The following is a 16,976-nucleotide window of genomic DNA, read 5'->3' on the forward strand; positions in this document are numbered from 1 at the left end:
ATCACGTGGAGGGGCGCGGAGCGTCAGCCCTGGGCGAGGAGAGGCGCCCCCTGCTCGGGCCTGTGGCGGCGATCGAGAACTACTAGAGGCGAAGGCTTGCCCGGGACTCAGTGGGCTAACTGGAGACTGCAGCTGAGAGGAGAACATAAAAAGGTATCGCGATCCGGAGTGTCCTGCGGCTCAAGCATTGGTGAGATGCAGCGGCGGGTCTGGTGGTTCGCTTCGTCGGGGCCGCCTGTTGCGTGGTCCCCCTTGGAGCTGGGGCTTGGCTCGGAGCGACAGGATCGTGGTAGCCTCTGGCCCTCAGCATCGCCATGGGTAAAGGAGATAAGATCCAGCCCAAACTGTCCTTTGACCCCCGCAAACCGAAGGGGCCTGAAGTGGCGGCACCGGAGCAGCCTGCCGGCGGGGCTGCCTCGGAGAGCGCGATGTGCGCGGACATCAAAGCAATGTTGGCGGCAATGGAAAAGGGGCTACAGGGCAGTCTGACTGCGATAGACACCAAGCTTGATGCGCTCACTTACCGCATGGACCGAATGTCGGAGCGAGTGGACAAGAACTCGGAGAGACTGGATATGTCCGAACAGAGAATAACGCAGGTGGAGAAGGCCCAGACGGAATGGGATTCAGATCGCAGGCAATTCAGTAAGCTGCTGCAGGTCATACAGGACAAGTCGGAGGACTTAGAGGCCCGCTCGAGGAGGTCGAATGTCCGTATAACGGGCGTGGCGGAGTCGACGCACACCGGGCGAATGGAACTTTTCGTGGAAAAACTGCTGCGGGCCCTGCTGGGAGAAGATGTGTTCTCCCCTATCTTTGTCGTCGAGAGAGCCCATCGTTCGTTGGGCCCTCGCCCCAAGCCTGGAGCACCCGCGAGACCCATCATAGCAAAACTGCTGAACTATAGAGACAGAGACACAGCCCTGCGAGTAGCAAGAGAAAAGGGGAAGTTGCAGTTTGAAGGGATGGACATCTCCATCTATCCGGACTTCACGGCAAAGGTCCAGGAGGAGCGCAGGCAGTTTGCACCTTACAAAAAGCAACTTCGCGATTTGGGCCTGGACTATGCTATGTTATATCCGGCGAGGCTCTGGATCAACAGACAGGGACATTCGCACTTCTTCACAGACCCGAGGAAGCTGCAGCGATCCCTAAAGGAGTGGACTAGGGAGAGGCGGAACGGGTCTCAGGGCTGCACTGACACTCGAGCGGATGCCTCCAGTTCGGAGGACCAGGACTAGATTGCTGGTTGAGGCCTTTGGTTGCGGGCTGCCGCCCGACTGGGGGTTGCGGGCTTGGCGGGGGAGCTGCTGCTTCCCTGGCGGAGCCATGGCTGCTGGAGCCGTGCGGAGGTGCAAGAGACTGCGACCATCCCTGAGGTCTACAAAGCCGCTGCTGGGTGAGAACATTCGGGCATGTTGGGGGCGCCCTGGCGCTGGGGCCTTGGACTCGGGGGGGCTGGGGGGGTTGGTCTGCGTATGCTTGCTGGTCGCCAGCTGGATAGTCTAGCGGCATTTATCACTGAGGGGTTCCTGCTGGGGCGTCTCCTGGCGATCTTCGTGCAGGCAGATTTCAGAGATAACTGGGCACTGACCTAGATGTTTATGCGGGGGTGCCTTGGGACTGGCGGGATTGCATTGCTGGGTGCGGTGGCTCACTCCTGATGGAGGTGTTGGGGACTCCCCTAGAACTACTGGAGGGGAGGAGATTACAGTTCAAGCTGTACCGAGATTTGGGGCAAGGGTGTGGGGGCAAGTCCACACTGTGGCCTGTTAAAAGGTTGGGGTAGCTGTTTCTCGGCAACCTCTGCCCCAGCGCTGATAGCCTGCATGGCCCCTCTGGGGGATGGTTTGGGGACGGTTTTACGTGTTTGTTGTGGGGTAGGGAGGGGGGTAGGAATGGGGTTCTGTCTGGCCAGGTTGGGGGTGGTCGGCTGTGGGAGGCGGGTAGGGACGTTAGGGGAACGTTCTAGGGTTGATGACTGGGATCCACACGGTACGCAGAGAGGCAAGTCTTCTGTTCTATCTTTGAATGACCGTTCTATGTTGTCTGGCATTGAATGGTGGGCGGGTCCTCCCGCTTGGCCCATAAACTGCAGAGGTTATGGTATGTTTCTGCTGGGATGACTGGCGTCGGAGAGTTGATGGGTGAAACTGGTGAAGTAGCCATTAGGGCGTTGACATGGAACGTGAGGGGGTTGAACGATTTCCGCAAACTTAGGAAAGTATTGAGTTATCTCCACAGGCATCATATTGATTTGGCGCTAATTCAGGAGACCCATCTCCCTATTACTAGTAAAATGTTATCGGCGAAGGGGCTGGGGGCAGCAGCGTGGCGGCGGGCTTTACGTCACATTCCAGAGGGGTGGTTACATGGGTAAACCCGCGATCGAAACTGCGATTGACGTTGCCAACCGCTGACCCAGACGGGCGATACTTAATCGCGCGGTGCGTCGGGAAGGGTCATGACCTAATTGTAGTCAATGTGTATGGCCCAAATTACGATACTCCAGAGTTCTACGGTGCGCTGGCGACACAGTGTAGGCAATACGCGTACGCTAGCATGGTGTGGGGAGGTGACTTTAACTTTACATTCAACCCGGACTTGGACCGCTCCTCGGGGCAGGTGCGCCGTCAGGCTGCTGCCGCCTTGCATATGCAGGCAGAACTAATTAGACTTGATATGACGGATGTCTGGAGACACCGGCATCCAGGTAAAGGGGGATACACGCATTACTCGGCGTTTCATGACGTGCACACCAGAATAGACTATTGGTTAGCGTCGCGGTCTCTGCTTGCGGCCGTCAGGGGGTGCGAGATTTTACCGCGCACTTTGTCAGACCACTCCCCCCTTCTTCTGGTGCTGGCTACTCCGCTCCGACGAGTTCCACCGTTCACGTGGAGGCTACCGCCTTACTCACTGTTAGACGAAGTGTTTCGAGGGGAATTGGCGGAAGACATAGACTCCTTCTTCGAGTTAAATTTAGGTTCCGTCCAGAGTTTTCAAACGGTGTGGGACTCGTTTAAGGCTTATATTCGCGGTGTAGCTATGGCTAGGCATTCTGGAATGCTTAAATCAATACGGCAGCGACTGGGGACCCTGGAGACGCAACTTGCGCGGATGGAGGAGAGTCAAAGGGTTTCCGCGGATCCCGAGATAGTAGAGCAGATTCAGAGCCTGGTCTCCGAATTCAACAACGAAGCGGACCGATAGGTGCAGCATATGGGAAAGTATGCTACGGCCCGTACCTACGGGGAAGGCGAGCGCCCGGGCTCCTTACTTGCGGGGATACTCCGGAACGCTAGGCGACCCCTGGTCATCGACGAAATTGTCACGGCTGCGGGCGATGTGATTACCGACGAGACGGGAATTATGGACGAATTCAGGACCTATTATACAGGACTGTATCAGTCTAAGTCCTCCCAAATGGAAGAGGAAATAGAAGATTACCTCAGTTACATTAAAATGCCCTTTTTGACTAACTCACAGAGGGAGTTCCTGGCGCTGCCTATACAAAAGGAGGAGATCCTGGAGGTTCTGGGGAGTATGAGGGCGGGCTCTGCCCCGGGAGTGGACGGGCTGACGGTGGCCTTTTATAAGGCCTTTCAGGATCAGCTCCTCCCGCACCTTATGACCCTCTTTGATGATATTTTCCTTGAAGGTTACATGCCTGACACGATGCGAGAGGCTCTGTTGGTTACCATCTTAAAACCTGAGAAACCCTCTAATTTGTGCGGTTCCTATAGGCCACTCTCCCTGATAAACGTCGACGCCAAGCTATATGCTAAGGTACTGGCCACGCGTTTAGCACTACTGGTGCCGGAGCTCGTGGCGCCGGAGCAGGCGAGCTTTGTCCCATCCAGGAACCTCACATATAATATCCGCACAGTCCTTGGGGTCATGCAGCATGTGCGCCCAGAGAGCAAGGCCTTAGCGCTTTTTCTAGATATGGAGAAGGCTTTCGATTCTGTGGAATGGCCGTTTATGGTGAGGGTACTGAGGAAACTTGGACTGGGAGAGCCATTTCTGCAGATGCTGGGAGCATTGTATTTTAGACCTACTGCTCGGCTACGCCTTGGCGACCGAGTCACGGAGGCATTTGAAATCTCTAGGGGGACTAGGCAGGGTTGTCCTCTTTCCCCACTCCTATATGCGCTGGTGGCGGAACCTTTGGCGTGCGCAATAAGGGAATATCACAGACTTGAGGGCATTAACTTTCCCACCTATAAGATCGGTATTTCTACCTACGCGGACGATACGCTGTTGTATATATGCGACCCGGAGGAGAATCTTGCTTCCATTTTGTGAGAGCTGGTCCGGTTTGGGGCTCTGTCGGGCCTCAAGGTGAACTGGAACAAATCGCTAGCATTCCCGTTGACTCCGGCTACCATGCCGTTCCCGATGGAGTATCCCTTGCAGTGGACAACGGACTCAATCCGTTACTTGGGGATTCGGCTCCACAAGGACCCGGATGTCTTACTGCGGGAAAACTACGGAGTAGCATACTCCAAACTCGTAGACGATGTTGAGGGGTGGATAAGGCTCCCTTTGTCGCTGATGGGCAGAATAGCCGTCATGCAGATGGTTGTCCTGCCACGATTTCTGTTCCTCTTTAACAACATCCCTATAGTGCTCTCTAAGGCCTTCTTTGCACAGTTGACTCAGACCCTGGTTCGGCTGGCCTGGGGTGGTAAACAACCTAGAGTCCAGTGGAAAGTGTTGACACTTCCCTATGAGATGGGAGGACTCGGAGCTCCGGATCTAGAGAGATACTACAGAGTGGGCGCAGGCGTCCCCCCTGCATATGTGGATACATGCCAGTCCCGATGTCCCGCATGTGCTACTGGAGCGCCTGTTCGCGGACCCGCTCCCTCTCCCGGCAACGGTCTTCCAACCGGTGGATCGCAGAGTGGGACTGTTGGATTCGCTTAGAGCCACAAACCACGTATGGCACGCGTTAATGAGGGCGCAAGGCCGAGAACTATTGTATTCCCCGTGGATGCGGGTGGAGTGGAGGGTGTGGCTCCCCCCCTGCGGGAAGCGGGAGTGCTGTAGGCGCTGAGCGCCTTGGGAGTTGTTAAGATGGCGGATTTGTTCCGGGACGGAGTGGCCAAAACATTGGATAGTATTGGCTCGACTCGGCCTGAGATCACGTTACTCCAGCGCTTTCAATTTCATAGGGTCCGTGGTGCGCTGTTTGCGCTGCTGGGGCCGGGCATGGCGGAGCCCCCGGAAATCCCGGAACTTACCTATGTTATTAAAATGGCGGCGCCGTCCAAGATGGTTTCGGCACTCAAAAAACTCGGTGACCAGCACAGTGCGCACCAGTGCTCCGCAGCACGGCGAAACTGGCAGACTGACCTAGAAATGGACATCTCGGATGAGATGTGGAAGTACTGCTGCTCTAGCACCAAAACGGTTTCCTTGAATGGTCGACACCGGTTGGTACATTTTAAGTTCTTGCAGCGGGTCTATTACACCCCTGAAAGACTGTATAGGTACAGGTTGCGCCCCACGGCGGAGTGCGAGCGCTGTCATACCCCAGTGGCTGACTTCCTGCACATGGCCTGGCTTTGCCCAGGTGTGGCCCGGTTCTGGACGGCGGTGTTTCGGGAATTGAGCCAGATACTGGCAACGGAGATCCAACCTAATCCGGCAATGGCGTTGTTGGGCTACTCCAGGCCCCTCCCGTTAGCGTTGCGACGTTTGACGGACATGGCGTTATTGATCGTGCGGCGAGTCGTGGCGGCCTGCTGGATGAGGGGGCCGCTCCCTACTAAGAAACGATGGGCCAGAGACATGCTGTATTGTAGCACACAGGCGGAGATGTATAGCGAATTGTTACCCCCGAAGGGGCGCCCCAAGAACTTTTGGGCGCTGTATAGAACATACCTGACTGCCAGAGACCCCGAGACGGTTGGTCGGGGGGAGACGCAGAGCGAAGACCCTGGTACTCACAGGGGGACGGAGGGGGGCGCGACACAAGAACAGGACCCTACAGTAGCATGATGGTGTGTGATGCCGGAGCTCCGCCTGGGATGGATGTTAGTTGGTGGAAGGGGTGATGGGGGCTCCTCGGTTACGTGTGGTGCCCCTTGGGGGAGGTCATGTGGGGCGTGAATGAGAGTTGCTGGGTTGAGAATGGCCTGAACTCGGAGGGTACAGAGGCTGGTCAGTACTGGCTACTAGACTTGCGTAAGAATGTACATGCAGAAGGAACGTAGATGGAGATAGCGAGTGTGTGGTGGGTGGGGTGGGTGGTGGGGTGTTAAGATATGGTTACAAAATTTCAGGAACTAGACCAGGTTCATGTGAGAGTGGGGACGACACTAGGCATAGCATACTGGCACGTCGGGCTGGAGTATGGACTGGGGACTAATGCACTTTCCATTCTCAGAAGTTATTCAGTCTGGACTACAGTGTGTGCTGTTATTATTGCAGCGCCGCCGGTCCTCCGGGATGTCGGCTGAATGGCCGTGTAAGAGATGCCGGTTCCGCTCTGATGGTCTGTAGGGGCAATGGGTACCTGCGGCGATCTGAATTGTTCATTTACTATGTCTCAATAAAGGTTTAAAAAAAAAAAAAAACTTCATCAAGTGCCAACAAAAAAAATAAAAAAAAATAAATTAAAAAAATTATATTTACAATAAAGCCAACCAAATGTGAACAATACAACTCAAACGCGACTGCTGCTGTTTCTGTCCTAAACATCCCACGTGGGTATGGTTAGCAATGAGTGTCTAAAGCAGTCCTGGCTTTCCTTTTGAAATCTATACTATCTAGTCAGATACCACGAAAACACGACTTTTTTTTTGCATCTTTATATAGCGCGAACTCGACCCGAAGGTTTTGGAGCGCTTTACATAGCACCGTATTTACATTACACATTCAGGCACGGGGAGATTAAGTGATTTGCCCAGAATCACAGGATGTGGACGCAACCTCGAGGCTCGAACCCTGGTTTCCTGCACCAGGAGGCGGCAGTGCAGCCGACGGACCACATCCTCTCCCTATGACATGGTTGCGTTCAGGAGAAAGGGTGGTCACTCTACTCATGGGTATTTCATGGCGTTAAACAGCAGGGTGGTGATAATCTCACCTGGTTTCTAACACCACGGTGGGCGGTTTCCATGAATCTGGTGGGATTCCCGCCATGGATTCACAAGGAGCAGAAAACCACCACCGGGAACTCTATGGCTCCTGTATGTTCAGTGATGCCTCTCTTGTGTGCCAAGCCTCGGTTTGAAATAATTCACAGAGTCGAAACAATGTGTAAACTGTATGCACCAGTAAATTGCTTCCGGTAGTATGTGGCTAAAAAAAAACACACTGCCGGGTTGGGCGAAGCTCACAAGACGGCCGTCTAAGAAAAGACATCAGAACTCCATTTGAACCGAAACGGAAATATTGCTACTTTAAAACCACTGTGTTGGTTTTTTTTTATTGCATAATTTATATTGCGTGAACTCAACCTGAATGTATTGAAACGCTTTACACGAGCACCGTATTTACATTACACATGCAGGCACGGGGAGAGTATGTGATTTGCTCAGAATAACAGGATGTGGACGCGACCCCGAGGCTCGAACCATGGTTTCTAACACCAAAGTCGGCGTGCAGCCAACGTACCACATCCCCTCCCAAGAGCCAAATACACAAAGGAGGCAGGGCAGAGTGACGACGTTTGTTTGACATGGAAGATAGACCAATGAAGCAAGCGAATTTCGAGCTAGATACGTTTGGCCATTTAAAGACCGCAAAATGTCCATGTTCAGTTATAGAAAGGTATAGTGCTGTTCGGGAAGAAACGACCACAGATATGGGTTCTATTGCAAATGGTGTTAAGGAGTAAACATGAAGCAAACGTTCCTCATAGAATAGTGTACACGCAACGCATCCCCTCCCGTTAAATATTACAACCATACGAATAACAGCATAACTGACAAGGAACATTTTGAACACATAACAAAAGCAAGAAACGCATATAAAAGAAAATACATATGTTCTCAGAGTCCTAAAAAATAACCTTTAAACAAGCACACCACTGCCTTTCTCCGAGGCGAAGCAGAAATGCCTCGGAGAAAGGCAGCGGCGCTTTCGGATTCGGGGGCGTGTTCTCCTCTTGCCATTGGCTGGAGGAGATAATCAGAAAAGTAGCAAAAAACACGCCCCCGAATCCGAAAAGGACAGGGCCTGTTCGGAGAGACAAAGCCTCCTCTCCAATGGCTGGCCAGCATTCAAGCGGCCAGCCAATGGAGAAGAGGGGAGAAGAGGGGCGGGTTCAAGCCCCTCTTCTCCAAAACATTAAATCTCCGGACTTCCGGTTCTGCCTTCGGCAGACCGGATGGTCCCAAGACCTAAAAACCCAGTGGCAGCTCCGCTGCTAAGGCAGAGGAACATCACCCCACTGCTATTTCAGTAGTGCAAAAAAGAAAAAGAAAATGATAATAGCGTGATGTTATTATCATTTTCTTTTTGTATGCGGGAGTCGGGCTGGGCTGGCTCCATGACGCTAGAGCAGGGGAGGAGTGGTTTGCACTCCTCTAAGTACATATGACAGTTTGGCAAGCCCTCTAGGCAGCGTCGTGATTGGCTGGAAGAGTCCGGAAGCCTGGGTGCTTCCAGAAGACGGAGGCAAGGAATGCGGCGGGAGAGGCATGCAGTGGTGAGGCAGACAAGGCAAGTTCGTCCTTGTCATTTTTTTTTTTTCCCCCCCCGTTCCGAGCGAGCCGCCACTGGAAAATACATTATAAGATGCAGCTTAGTTGTTGGCTAAGGTATTGCATGTTTTTGGACAACCAATAAACGTTGTATATATCCTTTGGACGAGATGAGTCACACCGACATAAAAGTATATGACTTTTGCAAATCAGTCATCTGGGCAACAAATTACACGTGAAAATAATATAATTGATTTAATTTTTTCCTATTTATGCTCAGATTTTGTTTATTGCAACAAATTGTTTTTGGGGGAAAACCATGACTGATCTACAACAGTGACCAAAAGATTATTTTAGGGTTTATCAGAAATGGATAGCGTTTCAAATTCACCCATTAGTTTCACACTGTTTTCCACCACAACTGTGAGTAAGTATAAACCACAAAAAATAGCAGGCATCGACAATCAATTAGACAAAAGCAAAACATGTGGATATATATATATATATATATTCACTTAAAAAACCATAGGTTTCACACATGTTATAGTTAGCTGGACATTTCACTCATAAAAAACCAATGAAATTCCCCCGTTATAGTTACTGCAGGCAACTATAACTCACGCGACCGTAATCCTCTGCTGATGCTAATACTGTATTTAGACACTTATTTACCCATGTCTTCTTCCATTAATCTTTGGCTATACATATATTACAAATATTTATTTTTCAGAAAGACACATATGTCATCAGTGATGTAATATCTGACGTCATCAGCAGAGGATTGCGGTCGCGTGAGTTATAGTTGCCTGCAGTAACTATAACGGGGGAATTTCATTGGTTTTTTATGAGTGAAATGTCCAGCTAACTATAACATGTGTGAAACCTATGGTTTTTTAGGTGAATTTGCAAGGTTTTTTAAATGCTAATTCCTAACTATAACGTGTGTGAAACCTATGGTTTTTTCAGTGAATTTGTACGGTTTTTTAAATGCTAATTTATTTATGTATTATTTTTTTTATATATTTATTTTACAATAAACTACGTATTAAAAATGTTTTTTTTTTTTTTTTGGGTTTCACCCTGCGAATTATTTTTTTTTTTTGTAAAATTATTATTTTGTTTTGTGTTTTTCAGGGTGCGCGCACCCCCGCGATTTTTAAAAAATTTTTTTTATTTTTTTTGCCTTCGGGGTCCTTCAGGGACCCCCTGACAAAGGCTAGGGGGTCAGGAACTCTCTACCCTGCCCCCTTTTCACGTTCGCCACCTTCCTTTTTCACTCTTGCACTGAAAACAAACAAAATGGCGGCCGACACTTCCTGATTTCGACCGATTCGAACGTTGACTAACATGTAACCACCAATCAGAATTACGCTCGCGCACGTTAGGGTGCTCGCACGGTGCTCGCACGGTGCGCGCACCCTGCGCGCATATAGATATATATATGCTTTTAAATGCTATTTTCTCCGGAAATACTGAACAGATTTACACCAGACCTGCAAAAGGCACTTCCTTGACCTTATGGCTACCTCTCTGCCAAATTTCAAGTAATTCTGTTCAGCCGTTCGGGCTGTAGCTGTGTCTAAAGGTCCTATGGAAAAATGCATGGGAAAAACGCGTTTTGGGACCCCCCTTTTATCTCAGCCCCCGCTTGACGAATCCCCCCGAGACTTTCAGGGTAGGAGCGGAGCGTAGCGCCCCACCTATTTTGAAAAATTCACGAGGATTCGTCGACCGGCGCCAAAGTTATTCAAAATAGAATGTTGCGGATTTCCTATGGAAACGTGGTCCTAACTATAACTACCTACTGGCGACCGCCAGTAGGTAATATATATATATATATATATATATTTTTTTTTTTTTTATTTTTTTACACATCTGCCTGTTCTTGAAAGCTGGGAATAGGGTAGCCTCAGCACAGTAAATCATTTGTTGATGCCATCCTTGACAAAAAAATACACGCTCTATTGTGCAGCACACGTTTCCCATTTAAAAATCACAAAAAGAAAGTTGTTACATTTAGGCTAATTTACCATTTCTCTGCAGGAGGAATCCGCAAATCCCGGGTACTGTTAGAATGCCCAACATGTGGGGAAAATGGACGCAAATTTAGCATAGATAACTTCTGTGAAAAATGTTTGAAGCTTAAGGACACTTTGTTCTACTGTGGGGGGGGAAAGCCTAAGCACTCAAGAAAGTTGCCATATAATTTCCGCCTCCTGATCTGTTCGTCAGTGCATGTTTGGGAAATCTGTCTGAAGAACTAAAATAAAAGTTTATATAAATTATAATGGCAATGTAAGTTAAAGGGAGAAGCTAACCACAGATCAGATTCATGAAGGTATCTTTTGAGTAATTTTACTACTTTTCAGTATTCACAAACTGCACTTTTGAAGTAAATTACACTTTTGTAGTATTGCACACTTTTGCAGTAAGTTCATCACTACAATTGGGCAACCACTGGCACTGCATCACCCTCCCATAGAAAATATTGTCAGTAGGTACATAAAATAAAATATCATAGGCAGGTCAATCGAAATTATGCAATTCTGCAGCCGCTACTTTTTACGCATAATTATGCATTTGCTGCATTTGCCACATAACCCATCATTGCTGCATATTCTGCACCTTTCAACAAAGAAGTGGTTTCTAACTCACACTGCTTACCAAAAACGTGGTGGCGTCTATTTGGTAGTTAAACTAGTACTATTAAGGTGGAGTCTTTGCCCAGACAGTATTAACTTGTGTTAAATGTCAAAATAATGAAGTAATATTATCACAAAATGTGGTGCACTGTACCTCACAATTTGCTTTTTATTGCCACATAATTTAATCAACCGTGTCGCATAATTTGATGCTCACCTGCTGCATAATTCCAGTGGCCCAGTCAAACATATACCTACATTTAAATTAACTTTACAAAATATATGAAACTAGTGCATATTTATTGTTTAATTGTAACATTTTAATAAACTATTTGAATTTTAAAAATAGGAATGAAAATACATTTTACAATTATTACTACATTATTTTTAAATGCAAAGGTGTACGTTATTACAAAGGTGTAGTTTATGATTACTGAAAAGTAGTAAACTCACTCAAAAGTGCAGTTTGTGAATAAGGCTCTTTACCATTAAATCTCCTAAAATGTATGAAAACACACCATTTCAAAAAGTCATAGTTGAGAATGTCAAAAAAGTCCTTGAATTGGTCAATGATAGTAATTTTTGTCTGCTGAGAATTGTGGTGTTGTTTAAGGAGGCTGGTCTAAATTTTGCCTAAAAAAACGGAATGCACTTTTTTGATCCATGAACGGTTTGTGCAGATCAGCTGGTGAAGCACAGTCAGAGAAAATCCTTGTCTTCTCAAGGCTAATCCCAATAAGGGCACAAAAAAGTTTCCCTAAAGTAGTCTTTGTGTATTTTGAATTAAAAAAATGTGTCAAGCTTGTTTTAAGCGGTCAGTATTATCCAGATATGGACAACATGCTAGCAAACAGTTACAAATGTTTGTGACAGAATTTGAAATTTTAAAATGTATCTGATTAACAAGGAGAGCTGTTTTTGTGTTGTGCGCTATTAAAAAGATTTGCAAACACCATACATCTCACTGGCTTTTGCTGGCTGAAAGCATTAATTGGATCCATGGACATTAAATGTTGCCATCAACTACAAAATATGAGTACAAACACTAGCTTTTCTGCTGTTCACAACCAATACAAGTCACAATCAGTAGTGTTCACAATAAAATAATAGAAGCAAATCACACGTTCACAAACAAATTAGCATTATCAATATTGGCGGTAGTCCAGTGGATGCTTAGGGATGTACAGCAGAATTCTAGGCCCTGTGGTCAGAACACTCTTGGAAAGGCCAAAACCTGTATTCATGTAGCTCTTGGGGTAGATGCACTGAGCGCTCTCTTTGATAAACACCCTGACATCAAGATAAGCAACTTTCATGTGGCTAAATGTGTGAGGAAATCTCAGATTATTGTCATTTTTTTAAATTCCAACACATACTTTGAGAAGAGCTCTCTTATGGAGAGACAGAATGACAATATTTACATTAACCGCAGGTTCATCTTATGTCTCATACATTTATCACTCAAATCACTGCCAGGTTATGCACTCTTCCTACTGTGAAATTGACATAGTTCGAGCAAAACAAACGTCCATAGTGGTGCCACGTAACTGAAGATATATTTCTCAATTGAAAAAATTAAATTATGTGAGTTAGGCAAAAACATGGACTTAGATGTAGGCTATAGTGTATTAATATCTTTAGAGACCAAGCTTGCAGGAAATGCCTACAGATATTAATTCCTTGCTTGTGTTCAATGTTGGTATAAAGGGTTGCTACTTTACGGAGGTCCCAACAATTTGGGCATGTGACCCTTTCCTGGACACCAGTCTATCTGCTTCGTCCCTAAAATGTCATGCCATGTACTTAGGTACACTCCAGATTGGATACTGGTGTACCCTTGTCAGTCCCTAGTATACGGTACCCATGTACCCTGGGCATAGGTACCCCAGAGGCCTCCGATGGGCTGAAGCATGTATTATACAACCCATGAGAGGTCATGCAAAATGGATCTACAGGCCTGCCATTGCAGCCTGTGTAAGTTGGTGCATGCACCACTTACTTAAGCTAGAGGTCACTACACCTAAAACCTATAAGTCCCTTCTATAGTAGGCCTTGACAATCCTGAAGGCAGGGTGATTGGTTCTAAGTGAGAGGGTGCCAATGCATGAGCAGGACACCCCTGCAGCCTACGGAGTCCATTCTCTTGGGTTGTTAGTGCTGCAGCCATTTATGACATATAGAGTGACATTATGTGACCAGGTGGTGACCAACTCTAAAACGGCTGAAAGTAACCCTATCATGTTTGGTGTCAAACATTGTGGAATCATACCCCCACACCGGTAACAAGTGTGGGAGGTATGATTCCACCCCTCAGAAACGAGATTTGTGAGGCCCCTGGTCTTCCCAGTACCAGCTTTCTAGTCCTGGGCAGCCCAAAAGGGTTGCTGCCGATCAGAGACACATTTCTGCCCTCCTGCTGCTGAGTCAAGCTCGAGCAGGGGAAGGCAGAACAATAGGCATCCTGTCACAGGGAGGTGTGACCACCTCCCAGACAGGATTTAGTGTATTAGGCCTGGGTGGGCGCGCTTGCCAACGACCAAAAGTCTGCATGAGGGGCACATTTGGTGTCCATGTGTATAATCCAGTTCAAACCAGTCCTGGGGGTCGTTGGCTCCTGCTCTGGAGCGAAACTGGACAAAGGACATGGGAGTAACCTCCCCACTGTCCAGACCCTCTCATGGGAGGGTCCCCTGAATCTGTCCAACCCTCTCCCGTGGGTACAAAAGGGTTTATCTGGCTGTAGGACCCTAGATTTGAGGTGGACAATATTCTGATCAAGAAACCACTGACCTTCGACCGTCTGGGTACTCTGGACTTTGCTGGACTTTGTTTGGGCCCAACTTCTTCTCCCTTTCAGTCCAAAGCATAGTCTGTGCCTGTGCACCATACAGGCTCCATGTGGGACCTGTGGGCATCAAGGACAACTGAAGATATCTCCCTTGGAGTGAAGGAGTCACTCCCCTGCAACCGCAGGCACCACATCTCAACTGACCGGTCTGCTGCTCCTGAGCTCCTACGGACTCCCAAGGCTCCAGCAACACAGGAGGTGGGTTTCCAAGTCCCTCAAGGTCCGAGCTGCCCTCTTACCAAGTTTGAGGTCAGAATCCCTTGTGGGCCCTGTGCACTGCGTACTTTTGTAAATGCATATGCTTGTTGGTGTTCCCAAAACAAGTGCACTAGGCTCCGAGTAGCCCCGACCTCTGGCAGCATTTCCACCAAAGTACTCCGGCCTCCTCACACCGAGTGCTCCATGGGCTGCTGCTTTGTGAAACTGCTCGAGTCTCCCTTGCAACTTCTTTGCCTCCAGCCTGTGGGTCCCCTTGAGGGTCAAAAATGCTTTTCTTTGGCTTCCCTGGTTGCTCCAGGCTTGCCCTGACTCCCCTGTGTTTGGTGAGTCTCCTGACCTTGCTGGTCCAAACCGTAAACCTTCCTTGATCTTCAGTGTGGGTTGCTGCTGCCAAGGCTTGTTGGTGCTCCAGCCAGACACTGACCCTCAGCATTTTACATCCTTTGTGGGACAGCTCATATCTGGCTCCTGGTCATCCTCGACGTCTCCTGGCCCCTGTGGCTGCAGAGTCTAGAACCCCCTCAACGCACCTGAAGCACCCGACATCAGTGGGCATTTGTCTACCTTGCCCCTGGTCACTTCTAAGTGACCCACACTCTGTCCCCTCTGCTTTCAGGTACTCTTCATCCAGAATCCACCTTTGGATTCCAACTGACACTTTTCTTCTTCCCAGCAGTGGCTCTTTTTCGAAGTCCTCCATTGAGATCGACGGCGGTTTCCGACGCCACTTCAGAGCTATGCACCCGGCTTCCCTGGGATAGGTAACTCTGGTACTACGGTATCCACGGGTGGGGTGGCTTTCCAACCGCCTAACTTTTATGGGGTTTCTTCAAAGTCCACTCAGAAGGGTCCTTAAACTTTAAAACTGCAAGCGTGACCCTCCCACAGAATTGTACGGCGCACACTGCACCCGTCCTCCGTGGGGAGCTAATTGATATACCTAGTATATTTTCCTTTTCAAGTGGGCTACTGCTTGCCTAGCGATTCCTCTGATTTTGCTTAAATGTTATCTAATCCTCTCTCCTCACTTTTGAAACAATGCAGTCATGTGTCCCATGTGGCTGTTGAACAATTTATCTTTACAACTGTGTTTGGCCAGGCAAACCTTTGCTGTTCCTTGGGCTGGATCTATATATGTGCACTATGGGTAATATGGAGAGTGGGCAGCTCACTGTGCCCTATCAGTATTCTCACTGCCGTACTCCTCACTCATTCATCTTTCTATTTTTCCACTACCGTAGAAGTTTCACAGGCGCTTCAATAGCTCCAGTTACGCCAGATCTCTCTGAGTGTTAGTTCTTCTCAACCCGCAAACACTTCTGATCAAACTGATTATAATGATGAAGAGCATTTACACTGCGAGCACCCACCAGGCCATCACTATGTCAGTATATTTTTCATTAGCCGGGGACAAGGCATATGGCTCTGCATTGTTCTGGTTCCAGTTGAGCCACTATTCATCCTCGGTGGTCCTCTAGTGGCCCGCTGCTTCTGAAAGTGTCCAGGCCATTGGGAGGGGAGATGTAGTGGATCCTGAATTGGTTGTTCCGACTTTTGACAGTATATTCAAACCCAATCTGCTTGTCACAGACCTCTGTTTTTTTAACTCAATAATAAATACAAACATTGTATTGAAAGGTGACAGAAATTAAGAACCTGTTGCTGTAGCCTCAAAATTCACCTCTCAATCAGATTTCTGAGCCTGTTTTTGCCAACTGCTAAAACAAATAAATTGGCAAAGAGAACTTAACCTTAAATACAATGAAAGATAAGACGGTACCTACATACTCTTACCGGTATGTGATACAAGTACGACCAGGTGGTATGTAATCTGTTAAATCCTATGTGGTTTACGCATAGGGGAATACTTTAACCATTACCTGCCTACTGGGTGGAAATGATAGCCCAATATGTCCCCGCTATCATCAGAAAGCTTCAACCACAAAAGGCATTTATAACATACTTGCAACAGTATTATGAAGTAAGGCACTCTGGCCACAAGCATTTTTTATTTCATTTTTTTTGTATACCTGCGACAGGACAAGTTGTCCATGAAATCTTCTGACAAACTTCTTTAGAACTCTGAAATATGTCTCTTCTCCAATTTTGCTTGCAATGTGACGTAGTAAGAAATACCCCTGTAAGAAACCAATGACAAATTGTGACTTTTGCCATCAGTGGGCATTTCAATGCATAACAGCACAGTGGTACACAGGCAAATGTCTGTTACATTTGTTTGGATCAATTACCTTCAAGTAATGAACTTGCATGAAGTTCTTATCTGGATTTAGACCATGCTTGACCATGGAGGCGCCAGATTCCGTCACTTCCCCTGTGTTCTCTCGGTTGGGCCTACAAAAATACCATTGGTCCACAGTTATATTCCACTTCAGTTTAATGCAATAGGCACTTTTAACAATAATCAGATATGTTTTGCTACTCACTAAAACCTCAAAATTGAACATTTTGAACCGAATGCAACCCTTTTGTCCCTTTTTCTGTGATTTTATTATCCAGAATCTTTACTCAGAAAGTCTGCATAGCTAAAGATTTGACACCAGAGACCAAGAATTAAAATTAGCTTGGTTTGAGCTCTTTCTTTTTCTC

At 47.8% G+C, this 16,976-nt stretch overlaps 1 protein-coding gene across 2 annotated transcripts in view; it reads right to left on the bottom strand.

The window, feature by feature from the left end:
• AOPEP (aminopeptidase O (putative)) overlaps positions 1–16,976 on the bottom strand; it is a 1,648,611-nt gene that overhangs the window by 763,660 nt on the left and 867,975 nt on the right. For both annotated transcript variants that reach the window (XM_085632907.1, XM_085632906.1), the window contains 2 exons: positions 16,619–16,721; positions 16,400–16,507 (listed from right to left, as the gene is read on the bottom strand). In XM_085632907.1, the coding sequence (XP_085489033.1) occupies positions 16,400–16,507; positions 16,619–16,721 (211 nt within the window). The remainder of the gene's footprint in view (positions 1–16,399; positions 16,508–16,618; positions 16,722–16,976) is intronic.

Source organism: Triturus cristatus, chromosome 2_1 (genome assembly GCF_964204655.1).
Source record: "Triturus cristatus chromosome 2_1, aTriCri1.1, whole genome shotgun sequence".
Classification (NCBI taxonomy): Eukaryota; Metazoa; Chordata; class Amphibia; order Caudata; family Salamandridae; genus Triturus; species Triturus cristatus.